At 38.7% G+C, this 15,358-nt stretch overlaps 1 protein-coding gene across 7 annotated transcripts in view; it reads left to right on the top strand.

The window, feature by feature from the left end:
* The window catches only part of DENND5A (DENN domain containing 5A), a 73,222-nt gene that overhangs the window by 50,279 nt on the left and 7,585 nt on the right, over window positions 1–15,358 (top strand). For 4 of the 7 annotated variants that reach the window (XM_032919874.1, XM_030482193.2, XM_030482195.1 and 1 more), the window contains 9 exons: window positions 599–751; window positions 1,609–1,713; window positions 4,012–4,096; window positions 5,514–5,598; window positions 6,589–6,717; window positions 10,461–10,582; window positions 12,524–12,669; window positions 13,229–13,347; window positions 14,525–14,706. In XM_032919874.1, coding sequence (XP_032775765.1) covers window positions 599–751; window positions 1,609–1,713; window positions 4,012–4,096; window positions 5,514–5,598; window positions 6,589–6,717; window positions 10,461–10,582; window positions 12,524–12,669; window positions 13,229–13,347; window positions 14,525–14,706 — 1,126 coding nt within the window. The remainder of the gene's footprint in view (window positions 1–598; window positions 752–1,608; window positions 1,714–4,011; window positions 4,097–5,513; window positions 5,599–6,588; window positions 6,718–10,460; window positions 10,583–12,523; window positions 12,670–13,228; window positions 13,348–14,524; window positions 14,707–15,358) is intronic. The other 3 variants (XM_030482196.2, XM_030482197.1, XM_030482194.1) reach the window with 1 other exon arrangement.

Below are 15,358 nucleotides of genomic sequence, written 5' to 3'. Positions count from 1 at the left end.
TGGTGAGATCTTTGTTGACCTGAATGAAATTGCACACGATTTAGGAGGATGTGGCTCGTCGAAAAGCTCAAGAGGTGCGCTCCAGAATGGGTTTGGTTTAAACACAAATACCCTTCTGACAGAATGGGGGCTCACAAGAATGACATATCCCCCTGCTACTTGGAAGCACTTGTGCACGTTCACCTATGCTGGGGGGAGGTGGACATAGCATATTGCTTCTAGTCCAGCACTCACGAGACTTCAAAACCACTCAGGACCTGTGTTGCAGGGCCTTGCGGCTAGGTCTCTCACTTGTCAATGTGTGTCCTGCTGTTCCCTTTCTTGGGGTTACTCTGTGAAAGCTTATGTGCCCATTTGAAAGCCCCCATTAGAAAGGTGGAAGAGGCTGTAAAGTAATAAACAGTGGTGCAGCCGTGGCTTGAAAAACAAGGATAAAAGAAATGCAGTCCTGCGCGAGCCTCAGAAATACTGTGTACACCCAGTTACTCTGCCAAATCTTTGCTATTGTGTGCTTCCTTGTTGGTTATTTAAAAAGTGTCAACGATCTTAGAAGTTCCTGTGGAAAGAATTAACTCTCTTTTGCCTTCTCCTTTTTGAGACCAAGAGGATGTTGGTTGAAAAAATGGGTCGAGAAGCTGTGGAGCTAGGTCATGGTGAAGTGAATATCACAGGTGTGGAAGAGAATACCCTGATAGCCAGTCTGTGTGACCTCTTAGAAAGGATATGGAGCCACGGTCTGCAAGTTAAACAGGTGAGGAACAAATATTCCTGTATGTTGCAGAGTGCACTTTCCTAAAGTCATGTTATGCTCTTCCTGTTTCTGCTTCCAGAGGGTACCTTTTGTGTGTATATAGATGTGTTAAAATACTTCTGTCTCCCTCTAGCCTTTTTTATGTCAGTTGCTGCCCCCCTGTCTGTCTCTACTTTCTGCTCTGGGGTATGTGCAAGTGTATGTGTAGATGTGTTCCACAGATCACTTCTTGGAAGACTTTCTTTCCATTTAACCTGGGGTTTTTGTTTGGTTTGGTTTGTGGGTTTTGGTGTTGGGTTTTTTTTTCCTTAATAGGATGGTAAATAAAACTTTTTTGGTGGTGTTAATACTTTTGCTGATGAAGTTGCATAGGCTAGAATGCAGCATATGCTAAAGATGCTCGAAGTGGGATATGGTATAGGGAATTTGTTTTCATGCAGGATAATTTAGTTTTTAAGAATAAAACCCTTCCTATTTTAGTTCTTCCTGAATGATGGAGGGATAGTTAAGTGACCTTTACAAGATCACTAGTTAGGGGTGTTGTTTTTCCTATGAAACTAATAATTGTCATGTTCTTCTGTTTGGAGTCACTTGTGGGACTAGATGGATTTTGGAAGGCCTTTATCTTTTCCTCCTCCTTTGTACAAAGGAATAGTAAGGACAGTGAGAATAACGTATTCTTTTTTTAAAGAATGTGCAGAATAAATGTACATAGTCCAGTCAACTGTAATTCAGTATCTCTGTTCCCAGCATCCAAGCACCAGTGTTTAAATCTGCTCTCCTTCAAACTACATAGCAGTTCTCTATGTGAAGATTTATTGTGTGATTCTCTCCCTTCCCTCTTGTATATCACTTAGGATAGAAGCTGTACTGCTTTCGTCTTAGAAGACAGAGCATCAGTATACTCTGCTTCAACTCAGATTTGGGCCTTTCAGACCACCAGACGGCCAACCCTACATAAGGTTAATGCTTTGGATTGATTGCAGATGTTGGCAAACAGTGCTGAATGGTGGAATAAATAGAGTGGTGGAATATAATAGAGGCCTGATGGAGGAAGTGCAGCACATCTTGTATTATGATCCACAGTTTAAAAAAAAAACAACAAAGGCACCACCAATTCTGTGTGTGCTCTGGCCTTTATTGAATATGCAAAAGCCTGCTGGTTTATACATGGGTTTTATTTTATTTTTCAATACGGAGCCAAGTAAGATTCTTCTTTCACAATTGACCATAGTAATGAGGATGACTTTCCTTCCACCAATGCCTGCTTTTACCTCTTCCCTGCTGATGAACCCTGAAAATCCTACATTAGCTACATGCCAATTCTTCCACCACGGAGTGAATCCACACCTTCCTTTGCCCACAACAATGTAGGAGAGTTGTCAGATACAGGATCTAATGACTGAAGTAGTCTGAACTTTCAGAAGGCTGTGGTTATTCTCTTGCCTGTTCTCTGTCCCACTGCTTCCCTTAGGCTGCCTTCCTTTCCCTTATAGATACAGCTTGCATCATCATTGCTATTTGGTGAAGTTAAAAGAGAGTAACGTGATGGTAAAGGAAGCAGGCAGATATATATACACTGCATGAGTTCTTACATTCATCATGTTGTTGACATCTGCTTGCTGCAGGATCCTTTGTTTGCTGCTTCATGTGAGCTGTTGCAGTTCTCCTTGCCATGGTGGCTAGTTGCTGAACACTGGACTGTGTGTGCATGTGTGTGTTCATTGAGAGAAATGCCGTTTTGAATGTAGCTGTTCCCTGGTATTTTTCATGTTCTCTTTTTATGTTTTTATAAGACTTGCAATTTTGGCGTTCCGTGTTGGATCTGTCAGGTATACACACGAGATATTGAGCTGCTCTGAATTTTGTTAAAGGTTCACCAGTAAATGCATATTTTTAATAGGTTTCTCTCAACACAGATGTTAGAGACACTCTAGGCTTTATCTTCTGGAGGCAGGCCACTTCTGGAATAATCCCTCATGATCATTAGTTCTTTATGTCAACTGGAGTGAACTATACTATTAAAATTCAGAGATTTTTAAAGATAGTTTTTTTAGAAAAAGATATTTCAGAGATGAACTGTAATTACTGCACTTCTAGGAAGGCACATACATGATTTTAGATGACATTGATAGTGCAGAATTGACAACCGTTGCTTTACAGTCACAGTTTCTTTCTGCACAAAGTTGTAAGTAAAAATATTGCATTATAATATGACTGCATTTCTGAAATGCAAAACTGCAAAATCTTTCTTGGGATTTCAAGTTAATATCATAATTTAGGAAGATAAGTAATACTAATAAATTTCCTCTCTAAGTAATTCCAGTCAATGTCTTTGAGAGCCCCTGTTCCATTACTGCTGCCTTTCTGTGGCTTTGCAAGATTTTGGTTTATTGTGCAGAATATTTTAGGATGAATCCGATAATGTGTTTAGTTTGCCAGTGAAAGATTTCCTCACACTCTGTGTTAAGCCACCAGTGGTTCAAGAAAGCAACAATGAGCAAGGCAAGGTACACCTTTTAACATCATTTGACAGATTTATCTTGGCCTAAGTACTACATCCCAAGCTGTAACTTTTAAGTTGGTTTTATAATGTGTAGAGTTGGAGTATTCTTGCTGATATGCTTTCGTTGTCTTGTTTGTGTTTTGATTTGTCTTACTACGTGTGTGATTATCTAGGTCCTTTGCCTGATGAAATAGAGGGGGATCTTTTGAGGTTCTAAAAATTGACAGCATGCATCTGTAGCCCTGTATTACCCTCAAGAGAACAAATGCACAAGGCTTGATCTGAATATAAGATGGTTTACTCAGGCTGGTTCTGTATCTCTTGCCACTTTACTGCTGGAGAGGCAGGGTGGGAAAGACACATAGCACAGGTTATGGCCTCAGACTTAGAATTCTTAGAACACGTGTACGTAGTGTTTTACAAGCCTTTAAATGTTCTCAGCATGTTAATGGACTATGAGGAAGGAAGTTCAGTTGGCTTTTTTCCTGTTACCAGAATCATTAGATCCCAGTAGTTTGGCTCGTTTTTCTTTCTCAACCTCTTTACAGTTCCTCAGCACCTCCAAGTTGTGTCTCATTTTTGGTTTTTAGCAATGGCTTTATAGGGAGAAACGTGTTTAAATCAAGTCTTTGTTATGGCTGGTACTTTCAATGTTTTGATTGTTTGGTTTTTGTTTTAATTTTATTTAGCTGATGGTGATTTCTTTAACGAGGTTTTTGTTTTGGTTGTTTGTTTTTTCTTTTTTTAATTTTAGGGAAAGTCTGCTTTGTGGTCTCATCTGTTACACTACCTAGAAAACAGACAGAGAAAAACTACATCAGGCAGCTTCAGTACCTCAGGTAAGATTGGCTTCCACTGGAAGAAGATGATAAAAAAACTGAGTAAGAGCTGTCTGCAGATTTGCACCATGCACAGATTGTTTCCTTGGAAATATCCTTCACTCAATATAACTGTTGTATTCTATCTGCTACAGAATTAATATGGACCTGGTGTATTGTCCCAGTATATTTTGTGAAAAATAAACTTGTTTGGATTGAGCCCGCTTTTTTGGGTCTGGTGTCTGACTACTGCAGATACCAGAAATATCTGGTGTTTCAAAGATAGGCTTTAAAATTTATTGCTCTGATATACCAGCCTTCATATGACACATGGTCACTGCATGACTGGCAAAGCATATTGACTTATGGATGGGAGTGGAAAACAAGTTTAAATATATACAATTGAGCTCTATGTACTGAAGTTTTACATTCTGTCTTGAAAAACAATTGAACAGTAGGCTTATTGTTTAAAGGAAACAGACATTGAAAAAACTGCAACAAAACCAAGAAACAACAAAAACCACGGAAGAAACATTTTAATTTTTGTTATATACAGTGATGGAGTAAAAGTAATATTACAAGGTGTTTCTAAGGTTATTAATGTAATTTTTAAACCCTACTACTAGTGTCAGATGTGGGTATAGGGTATAACACAAGTTATACCCTTTGTGTGTAACTCCAAAAAGGGGTATAGATGGGTTTGAGGGAGGGGGTGGGTGCTGTAGGCAAAAAGCTGAGCATTACTAACATGCACAAGGTCCTGTAAGTAACCAAAACTAAAGATTTGGAAAGTATTAAGGTCTCCTGAATGTCACTTGGTCCATAGTGGTTTTGCTTATCAGACTGAAGTTGCAATCATTTTTATGCTTTCTAACTTTGGATTGAGGGCAGGGATTGTATTTAATGTACAACTTGATTATAGAGTGGAATTTGAAAGATAGGAGTAATAATGTTGCTTAAAACCCCCGACGTGTTCTATTTTTAAAAATAGTGGTGTTACAGGAGCATGTAAAGTGATAGATTAGTTAAGCATATGATGTGTGGTGTACTGAGCAAAAGATGTTGAACACAGTTTTCTGGTGTCAATAGTACCAATCATTTTTACTACATAGAAAGAAAATAGGGTAGTCTTTAGAAAATAATACTTGATTAGTATATATCTTAAGCCATTTGATGTCATACCAATTTCAGTTTAATCTAAGCTCATTAACGTGTTTAATGCTCAGTGTGTGCTGATCTGCATAACCATCTGTATAGCATATTACATTTTCCTGTCATTTGAAGTGGAAGTATGCCACAATACCTTCACAAAGCAGTAAGTCACCAGTAACCCAAAAGTGCAAGTTGGTGTTAATTGACCTTCTTTTTTTTTTACATATATTGATTTTAAAATCTTTATATGAATTTATACTAACAAATTCTGTTCTTATGAATCTAGGAATACTTCTTGATTCAGAAAGGAGAAAGTCTGATACCAGTCCAGCCATGTCACCTCTTAGAATCTCTCTCATCCAGGATATGAGGTGAGTTTAAGCTATTAAAACTAACGCAGAAACCTATGAGGTTTGCGTACTTGTTTCTGTGTTTCATACAGCAGGAGGGGAATGTGGGGGAGAAACCTGCTGAACTGTTTTAAGGTATATAGTGCAACCTTTTCACTGACCTTTACAAAAACATTTCATACGGTCAAGATTTTATATTGTCACAGCTACTGCTTATAGAAATACCCTGGCACAGTTTTAATCTTTTTTGTTTGTTTTTTTTTTTAAGTACTCTGTATTGTTTTATTTCCACAGACATGTGGGTGTAGTGTATGTGTTTTTCCAATCACTGACAAGTTAGTTGCATAGCTCTGAGCTCATTCTTGCTTCTCAGTGAAGAAAGCAGTTTAAAGAACTTGTTTGGTATAAAGAATGGGTTCATCTGACAATGAGTACTGTAGTGTGAATAAAACTATAACTTCTGCTCAATGCCTTCTTTTCAGTACATCATAAAACAATATGCATAACTTCTAAATTAATTTTGAAAGGCTTTTTTGTCCTCTTTTTTCCTTACCAACATCTAATTTTTTCGGTAGGGAGGAGTGAATTTTCAAGGGACATGCTTGTCCTTTCAAAATACACCATTTGTGCCTTGTATGCAAGAAAAGCTACTACTGAGCACGCAAAGGCAGTATTTAATTTTCCAAAGCACTCAGCCATAAATATTGCAGTGATAAGGTCCAGAATGATTCCTAAATCATGTGAGGCAATGGGCCTGCTTTAGAATTTTGTAAATAGGGCACTGCATTGCAGATATTTCCTTTTCAGGCTCTTACTCTTTTTGAGCTAGATCTGCAAGGAATTTAGATAGGGCTGAATGTTTAGGTGATTGTGTCTCTTTTTCTAGTAGTTTGCCTGATATTTTGGATTGATGGCAAAATTTCTTCTTCAGCCTAGCTTGATTCAAAAGGGCTGTCACACTTTGAAAATACTGAATTAATGTCTTTTGTTAATTTTTTTTTTTCCTCCCAGGCATATCCAGAACATCAGTGAGATCAAAACAGATGTTGGCAAGGCCAGAGCCTGGGTTCGTCTCTCTATGGAAAAGAAGTTGCTCTCTAGGCACCTAAAACAGCTGCTTTCAGACCATGAACTCACAAAGTAAGACAATTTATCTTGGACAAACCTGTTAAAAAATAAAACCTGTTCAGTTGTTTGACTTAAAAAACTCAGAAGTGCCTATTCTTCCGTCTGCTTAGCAGTGTGGAAAAGCAATAGAGCTAACTACCCTTTCAAGTGTGTCTCTGTATCTGTGTGTTTGGAATTATGATTCAATGATGGCATTCTTCAGATACAGAATCAGTTCTGTCAGGCTGCCTGCAACTTTGAGGTGAAATCTTAAAAAATTGCTAGGGATTAAATGAAATAGGGCCTAAGTCCAAACACCACTACTTTGCTCAGTAAGCTTTTTATCTTGGCTCGCTTTCCGTAACTGTGGGATATTTTGTTTTCCTTGGATTGTTTGTGTGTTTTTGCAATGCATGGCAAAGTGCAGCTTAGGTCTTCGTTGCAGTTGGGTCACGGTATGGAGAGTAAAGGCACATCCAGATGGATTTTTGTGGTTCTGATTAGCATGACTCAAACTGACTGTTCCTTAGCTTCTCACTTCTGTTGCCAAATCTGAGACATTCTTGTAACTCCTTTCGCAGCCATGTAAAATATTGTGATAAACCACATCAGAAGTTGATTTTAAGAAAGCAGATGAATGGTGTACATGCAGTACCTTGAAGGTGACTAGGAAAGCTGTGATGATCAGTTCTTGAATCTCATTTTGGGGCCATAAGCTCAAGATGGTATCTGGTAATCTTTTGAAATCTTCCATCTAAATTTTTCAGAGCATGATTGTCCACATCTCTAGCTCAAACTGACAGTGTCTCAGCTTTGTTCATCATCTCCTACACAGTAAAGATTTTGCATTTATAGCCCGCTTAAGAACATAAGGTAAATTCCTTTCATAATAGTCAAATATCTGCTATTATGATCCATTTTTGGTTTTATTACTTCTCCTAAACATTTCAAAATATGTCGTTTTCGATTCCTTGTGCACAAAGTCATTGAAAAAAATATGAAAAGACCCAACCACTGAGATCCAAGACACTATTTAAAGAGTAATTGTACTATAGGAAGATAAGGGGGCACGTACATGAAGTATGAGGGGGAGGAGGATGTGAAAACTGAAGACTTGAACCTGTGGAGTTCCAAATACCGCTGGCTTCAACTCTGTCTGAAGTATTCTGTGCTAGTGCTTCTTATAAGTACTCGAAGGACCAAAGGAAAAATGCTCAGCACAAGGACCTGTGTACTTGGTGATGTCCGGAGCACATACATATTATATTGTCTTCATAAACATAAATAATTGTTTTGTAAATAGTTGCACAAATCAGAGTACAAGCCATATTTAATACTCATTTTTTTAGGAGTAACAATTTGAGATTTATTTAGTATAAGCTGTGCAGAAAAAAAAAAGTATGCTGATAAGGTTGAATATACTGGTTACTGCATGGAAATGAAAGGTTCCTGTGTATGGGCCCTAGTAATTGTCATTAGCTTTATTTGAAGACTTCTTTCTGGAGACAGTTTAACCTATGCTGTTTACTCTTCATTTCCTCTCCTCCCACTCATGCCACTTTCCAAGAAATGTCTTCCCCCAAATCCCCCCGAACCCCAACTGCTAATTATTTGAGGTTTGCCTTGTATTGAATTGTGTTGAACTTTCTGATGAAGCTGTGGCCTTCCAACAGTGAGCAAAGAAAAGCTGAAAGACAGAGTGAGGACAGCTAATAAATCTACTTGTATCTCTAAATGAAGGTTAGCCCTCTTCAGTGAAGTTGGCAGTCCAAATCGGGTTAAATTAGCCATGCTTGTCCCATGTAGAACAAATGCTGTGAGAAGACTTAGAGTGTATTCCCCTCCTCCTTTCCCCTTCCCCCCCCCACTGCCAAGAATTAAAACCCCAGCTCTATCAGACACATTCTAATTCTCTCGAGCAGAGTAAGACAGTTGCAAAAATATGTTTAAAATGAAAGTGACAGGTGAAGGAGCAACTTGCATAGAACTGACATCAATTCTTTGTAATCCTGTGTGCATTGTGCTGCATATTTAGATACCCTGCTTAGAGGTGTTCTAGGCAGCATGGATTTAAAGTGTGCTCCGTTTGATTTTAGAGGAAGCAGTGCCAAGTTCAGTGAGATACTAAAAGTAATTGTGCAACTTCTGACATTTTACAGTTAACATGATTGTATTTTGAAGCAACGATTAGATATTTTAATTAACTCATTTGCTTCACTTGGCATTTGCTAAAAATATACAAAAACTGAAACGTTTGGTTTCTTTCTGATCTGCAAAGGGACTAGAGTTAGGAAACAGAAGGAAGTCACATAGCTTCACTCCTCAGAGACCATTGTGTGCACAAGTAAACTGAGAAATCTTACACTCTGAAAAGGCAGGGCAGCACATACCCTTGTGGACAGGCTGTCTGAACTTGTAGTTCAGATTGTTCAAATGAAACACGGACACGGTCACCCACGAGACCTTTGTGGGATTGCTACTCTTGTGAGTGAAAGCAGGTTATATTGATTTAAGGCTCAGTATCTTTATTTCCATTGAACATTTCCTGTTAATCTCTAGTGTTACCTTTGTTATGTGAGTGAGAATATGTGTGTGTGTTAATCATCATTGATTTGCTTTGCAAATTTCTGGCTTGTGAGTCACTTGCTGACTTTTTTGTAACTGATACCTGAAATTGAGGGGAGTTGTCAGGATGCCTTCCTGGCAGGAACAACCTAGACATGGCTGTGTCAGCATTTCATGCGTTCATGACGGTTTGAGTATTCCTCTAGCATCAGTCAGATTTTGATAGATCTTGGAATGCTCTTTTATGATTATTCACCAACACTGGTATTATTTATTTGTTGCATAATTAACAAAAATAGTGGTGATTGCTATGTACAAGTGAGTAACCTAAGAGTATTTTTGAGTCAAAAATTTGCACTTGAAAAGGTTGTGGTAAATTCTTTTCAAGGTTTCTCAGTTGCAAATTATGCGGTGTTAAAATCTCTAATGTGTTTGAGTAGTCTCAGTAAGTTTATAGGATTGTTTCCATTTACAGTGCATCCTTCTGCATAGGTGTTAGTGTCTCTATTAGTGAGAGAAGGCTACTGAGCTACATCTTTTGATATTTCCACTTAAAAGAAGTTGCACTTCTGTGCAGTGTTGTAGTCCGAGCTAAGCGTTTGCAACCCAGTAGAAGGGAACAGCAGGACTTTAAGCCACCTTTGCATGTTTATGATTTTGTTCATCAGGAGCTGTGTACTATCATCATTGAAGCTATTCCCTAGATTATGTGTGGGTTGTTGCAGGCCCTGGTTATCACCTATAATCTAATAGAAGCATATAGCCCCAGTGGCCTTTGAAAACAGTTTTCTAACTTTCTTATATCATGTGCTGGTGTCCTCTTCCGTGGCACAATCTGCTCAGAAGTAACTTATGAGGACTCTCTTTACTTCAGTTCTGTTATTTTACATTGCCGAAAAGAAGTCAGAGAATACAAAATTCCTTTTTCCATCTTGGAGTGTTGGGTGGGAGAAGACCCTTAGACTGCTCCAAACTTTGCTTTCAAGGGGTGGAAAATAGTGTGAGGTGTTGGACTGATGCACTTGGGAGACTTCAGACTTGCAGAATGTCAACATATTTTGGCATATTAAATACTGTTGGCTCTGCCAGAGTCACTTGTCGTTTGTAATCGCTTGCCCGTTCTTCATAGTTTACCTAATAAGTGTGCACAGTAGAAAACATTTCACTGAAAGTGTCTTGTTACTATAACATTATTTGTTTTGCTTTGTCAGAAAACTCTACAAGCGTTATGCATTCCTCCGCTGTGATGATGAGAAAGAACAATTCTTATATCATCTCCTGTCATTCAATGCTGTTGATTACTTTTGTTTTACCAATGTTTTCACAACAATCTGTAAGTATTAGCTTTCCCTGGAACTCTGATTTCCAGATTTGGTTGAGTCCTTATCCAAAATTCTAAACGGCTCCGAGGAACATGCCTTAATGTATTTGTTCGGCTTTCTTCCTGGTATGCATCTGAGTATGCTGTAACGCTGTTTCTGTGATCTTCTCTGGTGGGCAGTAGTGTCTTTGTGTCACTAAAGGCTTTTGTTTATAACCTTGTAAAATAAGCAGCTTTAATCCTTTTAGTTGAGGGAGAATTCTCAACAACAAATTTTGTGGTGGGCTTGTTTGCATGATGCTATGGATTGCTCGTTATCAAGGTAAGAATACTAACACATCCTAGGAATTAAAAGAAAACAAAAAATCTTTCCTCTTTCATGCTCAGCCTATTTTGCCATATACCTGTCTCTGAGTTTCAGGTAACAGTGAAACGCCCATTGAGGGCTGCATCAAACACATTGAAGTACTTCTTTTTCTTTCTTTTCTTTTCTTTCTATTTTTAAAAAAAGGTGCCCTAGAGAAACTTTTAACCTGTTGTTGCTGATGCTTAAGCGTGTTACAGAGTCCTCATGCATTTGTGTAGCTGCTGCCACAGGACCTCACTAGTAGGGAGGAATAAGGAAAGACTTTAGCAAGGCTTATAAAACTGGGGGTGGGGGAGTGTGAAAGGACCCCTGTGGCCCCATGGTAGGAGCTACCCTTGATGCTATGATCCATATTTATTTATATGAAAGACAAAGCAAGCAGACATCTAAAATGCATGTAAAATGATTCTAAGCAAAATATGTTTTGGTGGTCTTGTGGGCAAGTTCTGGACAATGCTAAAATCTGGTCTGCTGGATGAAGTTAAATTGTCACTTTAAGACTATCAGCACAGAAAATAAAAAGGGAAACGTATTAATTCATTCTTAAATGCTATGAGCATCAAGCTTTTAAGAAAATCCAACCACTAAATGCTTTGTTAAGGACACTGACAGCTGAGGAGACATTGAGGAAGAAATGTATTAAATGCCTCAGCTGAAAAGCCCTAACTGTAATCCATTTATGCACTATAAAAGAAGGGCAGGTTGCCAGGAAACACAGTGACCATTCATATAATTGGATTTTGTTATAAAAGTTTGGCTAATAGGTGCTGTGTGTGAGATGCTAGGCGATTGAAGAGCATGTGCGTTTCCTCAGGAGCAGATGCCTCCTGAGTCAGAGAAGGGGCCGTAACTCGGGTGATACAATGTTGAATTAGTCACTGGTAAACCAGGGGACCAAGAAATGTTTGAGCATGTCTGGTGCCAGTCAGAGGGGAAAAAGTTGTTTGTTCTATTTAGAATCAAGAAGTCTTACAGATAGCATAATTAAGAGCAATATGGTACAGAGAAACTTTCAGCATTATAAACTATTTGCACTGAATTTGTTCAGCCACAATAGTGAATGCTGGTGCAAGAAAGCCCTGCAAACAAAGGCTTTGGTTAGTAATTGAATGGGGATTGGTGTTAGCTGTGTAGTGTGTGTACATGCACAAACAAAAGCAGGCAGTTAGGAGTTGAGTATTGAGTTGCAAGCTGAGCTGCAGTGTAGTCCTTAGGTACATGAATATTCTGTCTTTACTTTCTTGTCTCTAAGCTGGGGATGAGTAACCATCTTCATGACATGTTTTGAGGCTGGTAAATGAAAAATTACTTCACTCACATGAAGGCATTATGCCATCCATATTTCTTTTTCCACTTGACATGTTTTGCTGTTAGCTCTGCTTCCTAATGACCGCTATTTGTACACTTCCTGATTGTCAGTCAGTGCTTAGTGTGCAAGTGTTAGCATGATTAAATAGCAGCTCTGATGTTTTAACATTTTGTGGTACTGCACTATCATTTTGACTTACCTTCCCCCCCCCCCTTCATTAAAGAGGTTACATAACTATCCTTCATTTTTGAAGTGTAATTTCTTCTTGTGTTTGCAGTGATACCATACCATATATTGATTGTTCCTAGCAAGAAACTTGGTGGCTCAATGTTTACAGCCAATCCTTGGATCTGTATCTCGGGAGAACTGGGTGAGACAGGAGTCCTGCAGATTCCCAGGAATATATTAGAAATGACTTTTGAGGTTTGTATTGCTTGAAACAAAAAAATACTTTGGATGTTTTGTTTGTTCAGTTTTAAATTCCCTCTTTGCTGTACCATCTTGCCATACATTTCTTAACATTAGTCTATGTGGTTAGTCACAAACACTTTTTGTGCCTGTACATAGCAAATTTAATTTACATTTAATAACATGCAGAACAAAATGAATGACAAATCCTTAGTGCAAATATAAAGACTGTCTTTGTATTACAGCTTTGTGCTGTTATGGTGGGAGGTATCATATCCTCTTCTGTTGGAAACGAAGTTATTTTGTACTGATTTTTGTGTGTGTGCATGCATTGGGTAAAATTAAATTGAAAAATCTAGTTTAACTGTGTTGTTTCTGCTGATCAGAATACTATTTAACAAAGAAAAGCAAACCAAACCAAATAAGGCAACCTATACCTAAAAAGTCCAGAATCAATCATGCAGTCAGAAAAGAGTAACCACATTTCTGACTCCCTATCTGAGCATGGAGTTTACATCTCCAATGTGCTGCTCTATTTCAGTTTGCAATGACAAATTCTTTGTTTAATTTGCAGTGCCAGAACCTGGGAAAACTGACCACAGTGCAAATAGGACATGATAATTCAGGGCTGTATGCGAAGTGGCTAGTGGAATATGTTATGGTCAGAAATGAAATAACAGGGCATACTTACAAGTAAGTATCATCCTGACATTTCATGTTGGGTAAGTAGAATTTCTGCGGGGAGCTGGCACAGTAGCGCTTGTTTGATTAGAAAGGTTTTATCTCCTGGGACTCTCTGTCTACAGTTGCCACTACCTGAAGGCATAGAAAGATCATTTGGCTCCTGGCATTAAACAAGTTGTGATTCTTACAAAATTAAACAGAGTTTTCAGTTTGCAGATGCTCATGTCTAGCCTTGAAACATTGGTGGAGAAGCTGAGTCGACTGTTGCACATCTTAAAAATAATCTCCCTTGAACCCAAGGAAGAAATAGCAAGTTAGAGCTTGCTGCTTATCAAATATGGGTGGTATTTTATATTAAGGCTGAGTGCTCTAGGTGTTACAGAGAAACCTTTGGACACATTCTGGAACACAGGGGCATACAAGTGTTGGAAACCTGTGTTTGCATAGTGAAAGTAAAGGAATGAAATTTACAGTAAGAATTAAATTAGGTACAGCATAGTTTGATGCTCTGTCCTTTGTCAGAGAAACTGTCAGGCTCATGTTCATGACAAACTGGTGGGTAAGTCCACTCAGTTTTCCATGCCGGTTTGTTTGTAATTAAATGAAGAGGCAAGATTCTATTTTTGGATGCTTTTCAGTATTCCGATTAAGGTGATTAAACTGACATCAACATTGATTTGTAGAAAGCGATGATAAGCAAGTGAGCATGTGTGCTTTCTGTGTCTGATTTAATATCCCAGTTTCAATAGATGTATAGGTGTTTTGGCATTTCAGTGTATGTTTAGGGTTTTCTTGTTTTGTGGCTGGCCTGCTCTGTAGTCGATGAAAGCATAGGAGTATTTCACCACCCACTTATAGTGTGTAGTGGGTCTTCCCTTCTACCTCTTTTTCCTCTGCAGCCCTCAAATTATATACTACATGTAGGACAAGACAAAATCTGCTACTCCTTGCTTTGCAAATAATTTAGTGCAACATTTATCACAAGCTCAAAACTGAAAAACTGGTTTATTTTTGATGCCTCTGCTGGCAAAAGCCAAATCCAAGTCTTTGTTGCTAGATGAATGGTGTATTTTTAATAACTATACTAGCAGAATTTGGGGTTTATGCAACTGCAGTTGAAAGTTTTAGGCATGGGATTGAATCTGGGAAGAAGGACTTGATCCACATACCTCCTCTATGTTTTTAGGTTTCCCTGTGGAAGATGGCTTGGAAAAGGAATGGATGATGGCAGCTTAGAGAGGATCCTGGTAGGAGAGTTGCTGACTTCCCACACTGAGGCTGATGAGCGGCAGTGCCGAACCCCTCCTTTGCAGCAGTCACCAAGCATGATCAGAAGATTGGTCACTATATCGCCAAACAATAAGCCAAGTGAGTGGTGGGGGTTGTCTTGTCTTGTACTGGTCTGCATCACTACCTGAGGAGAGATGCTTGCACACAGAACTGTAGGTTTGCTTGTATTTTAGAACTGTATCTTGGAGAGAACCTGCGAAACTAGCTTAGCCCAAGCCCCTGCTTAAAGTCCAGCTAACCTCTGAATTACAATCCTGAGCAAGCTGTTCTATCTAGTCAAGTTCTGAAAGTCTCCAAGGATGGAAGGGAGGTATCTCTGGACTCCTGGTTCAGTGCTTATAGCCCTAGTGGGTTTTTTTTGTATTCTTGTCTTTCATCTGTGGAATGAATGCTATGGAGGAAAGTAGAAATCTGCTGTCCTGGCTCTATCTATCCTTCATGGACAAAAAAGCTTGCTAGTGGTTTCTATTAATGGGCTTCAGTTTTCTATTGAGATTGTTGTTCCGAGTTGTCTTGTTCCTGATAAATCAGGAACGGGTGGTTACTTTTCTCCTAAGCATGGTTGGGTTTACAGTGAAGCTGTCACAGGAATTATTTCTAGGATGTCCAAATTTTGTGGTCCTAATCAAAGCACAGCTCCTTTTCTTAGCTTTGGACCCTGGTCTGAAGATTCATATAATATGTAAAAACCCTTTCCACCTGTTGTTGCATTGAAACCTGTTGTTGTGTT

This window comes from Strigops habroptila, chromosome 4 (assembly GCF_004027225.2).
Source record: "Strigops habroptila isolate Jane chromosome 4, bStrHab1.2.pri, whole genome shotgun sequence".
Classification (NCBI taxonomy): domain Eukaryota; kingdom Metazoa; phylum Chordata; class Aves; order Psittaciformes; family Psittacidae; genus Strigops; species Strigops habroptila.
The sequence above is the reverse complement of the archived record's forward strand: the minus strand, read 5'-3'. Positions and strand labels throughout refer to the sequence as shown.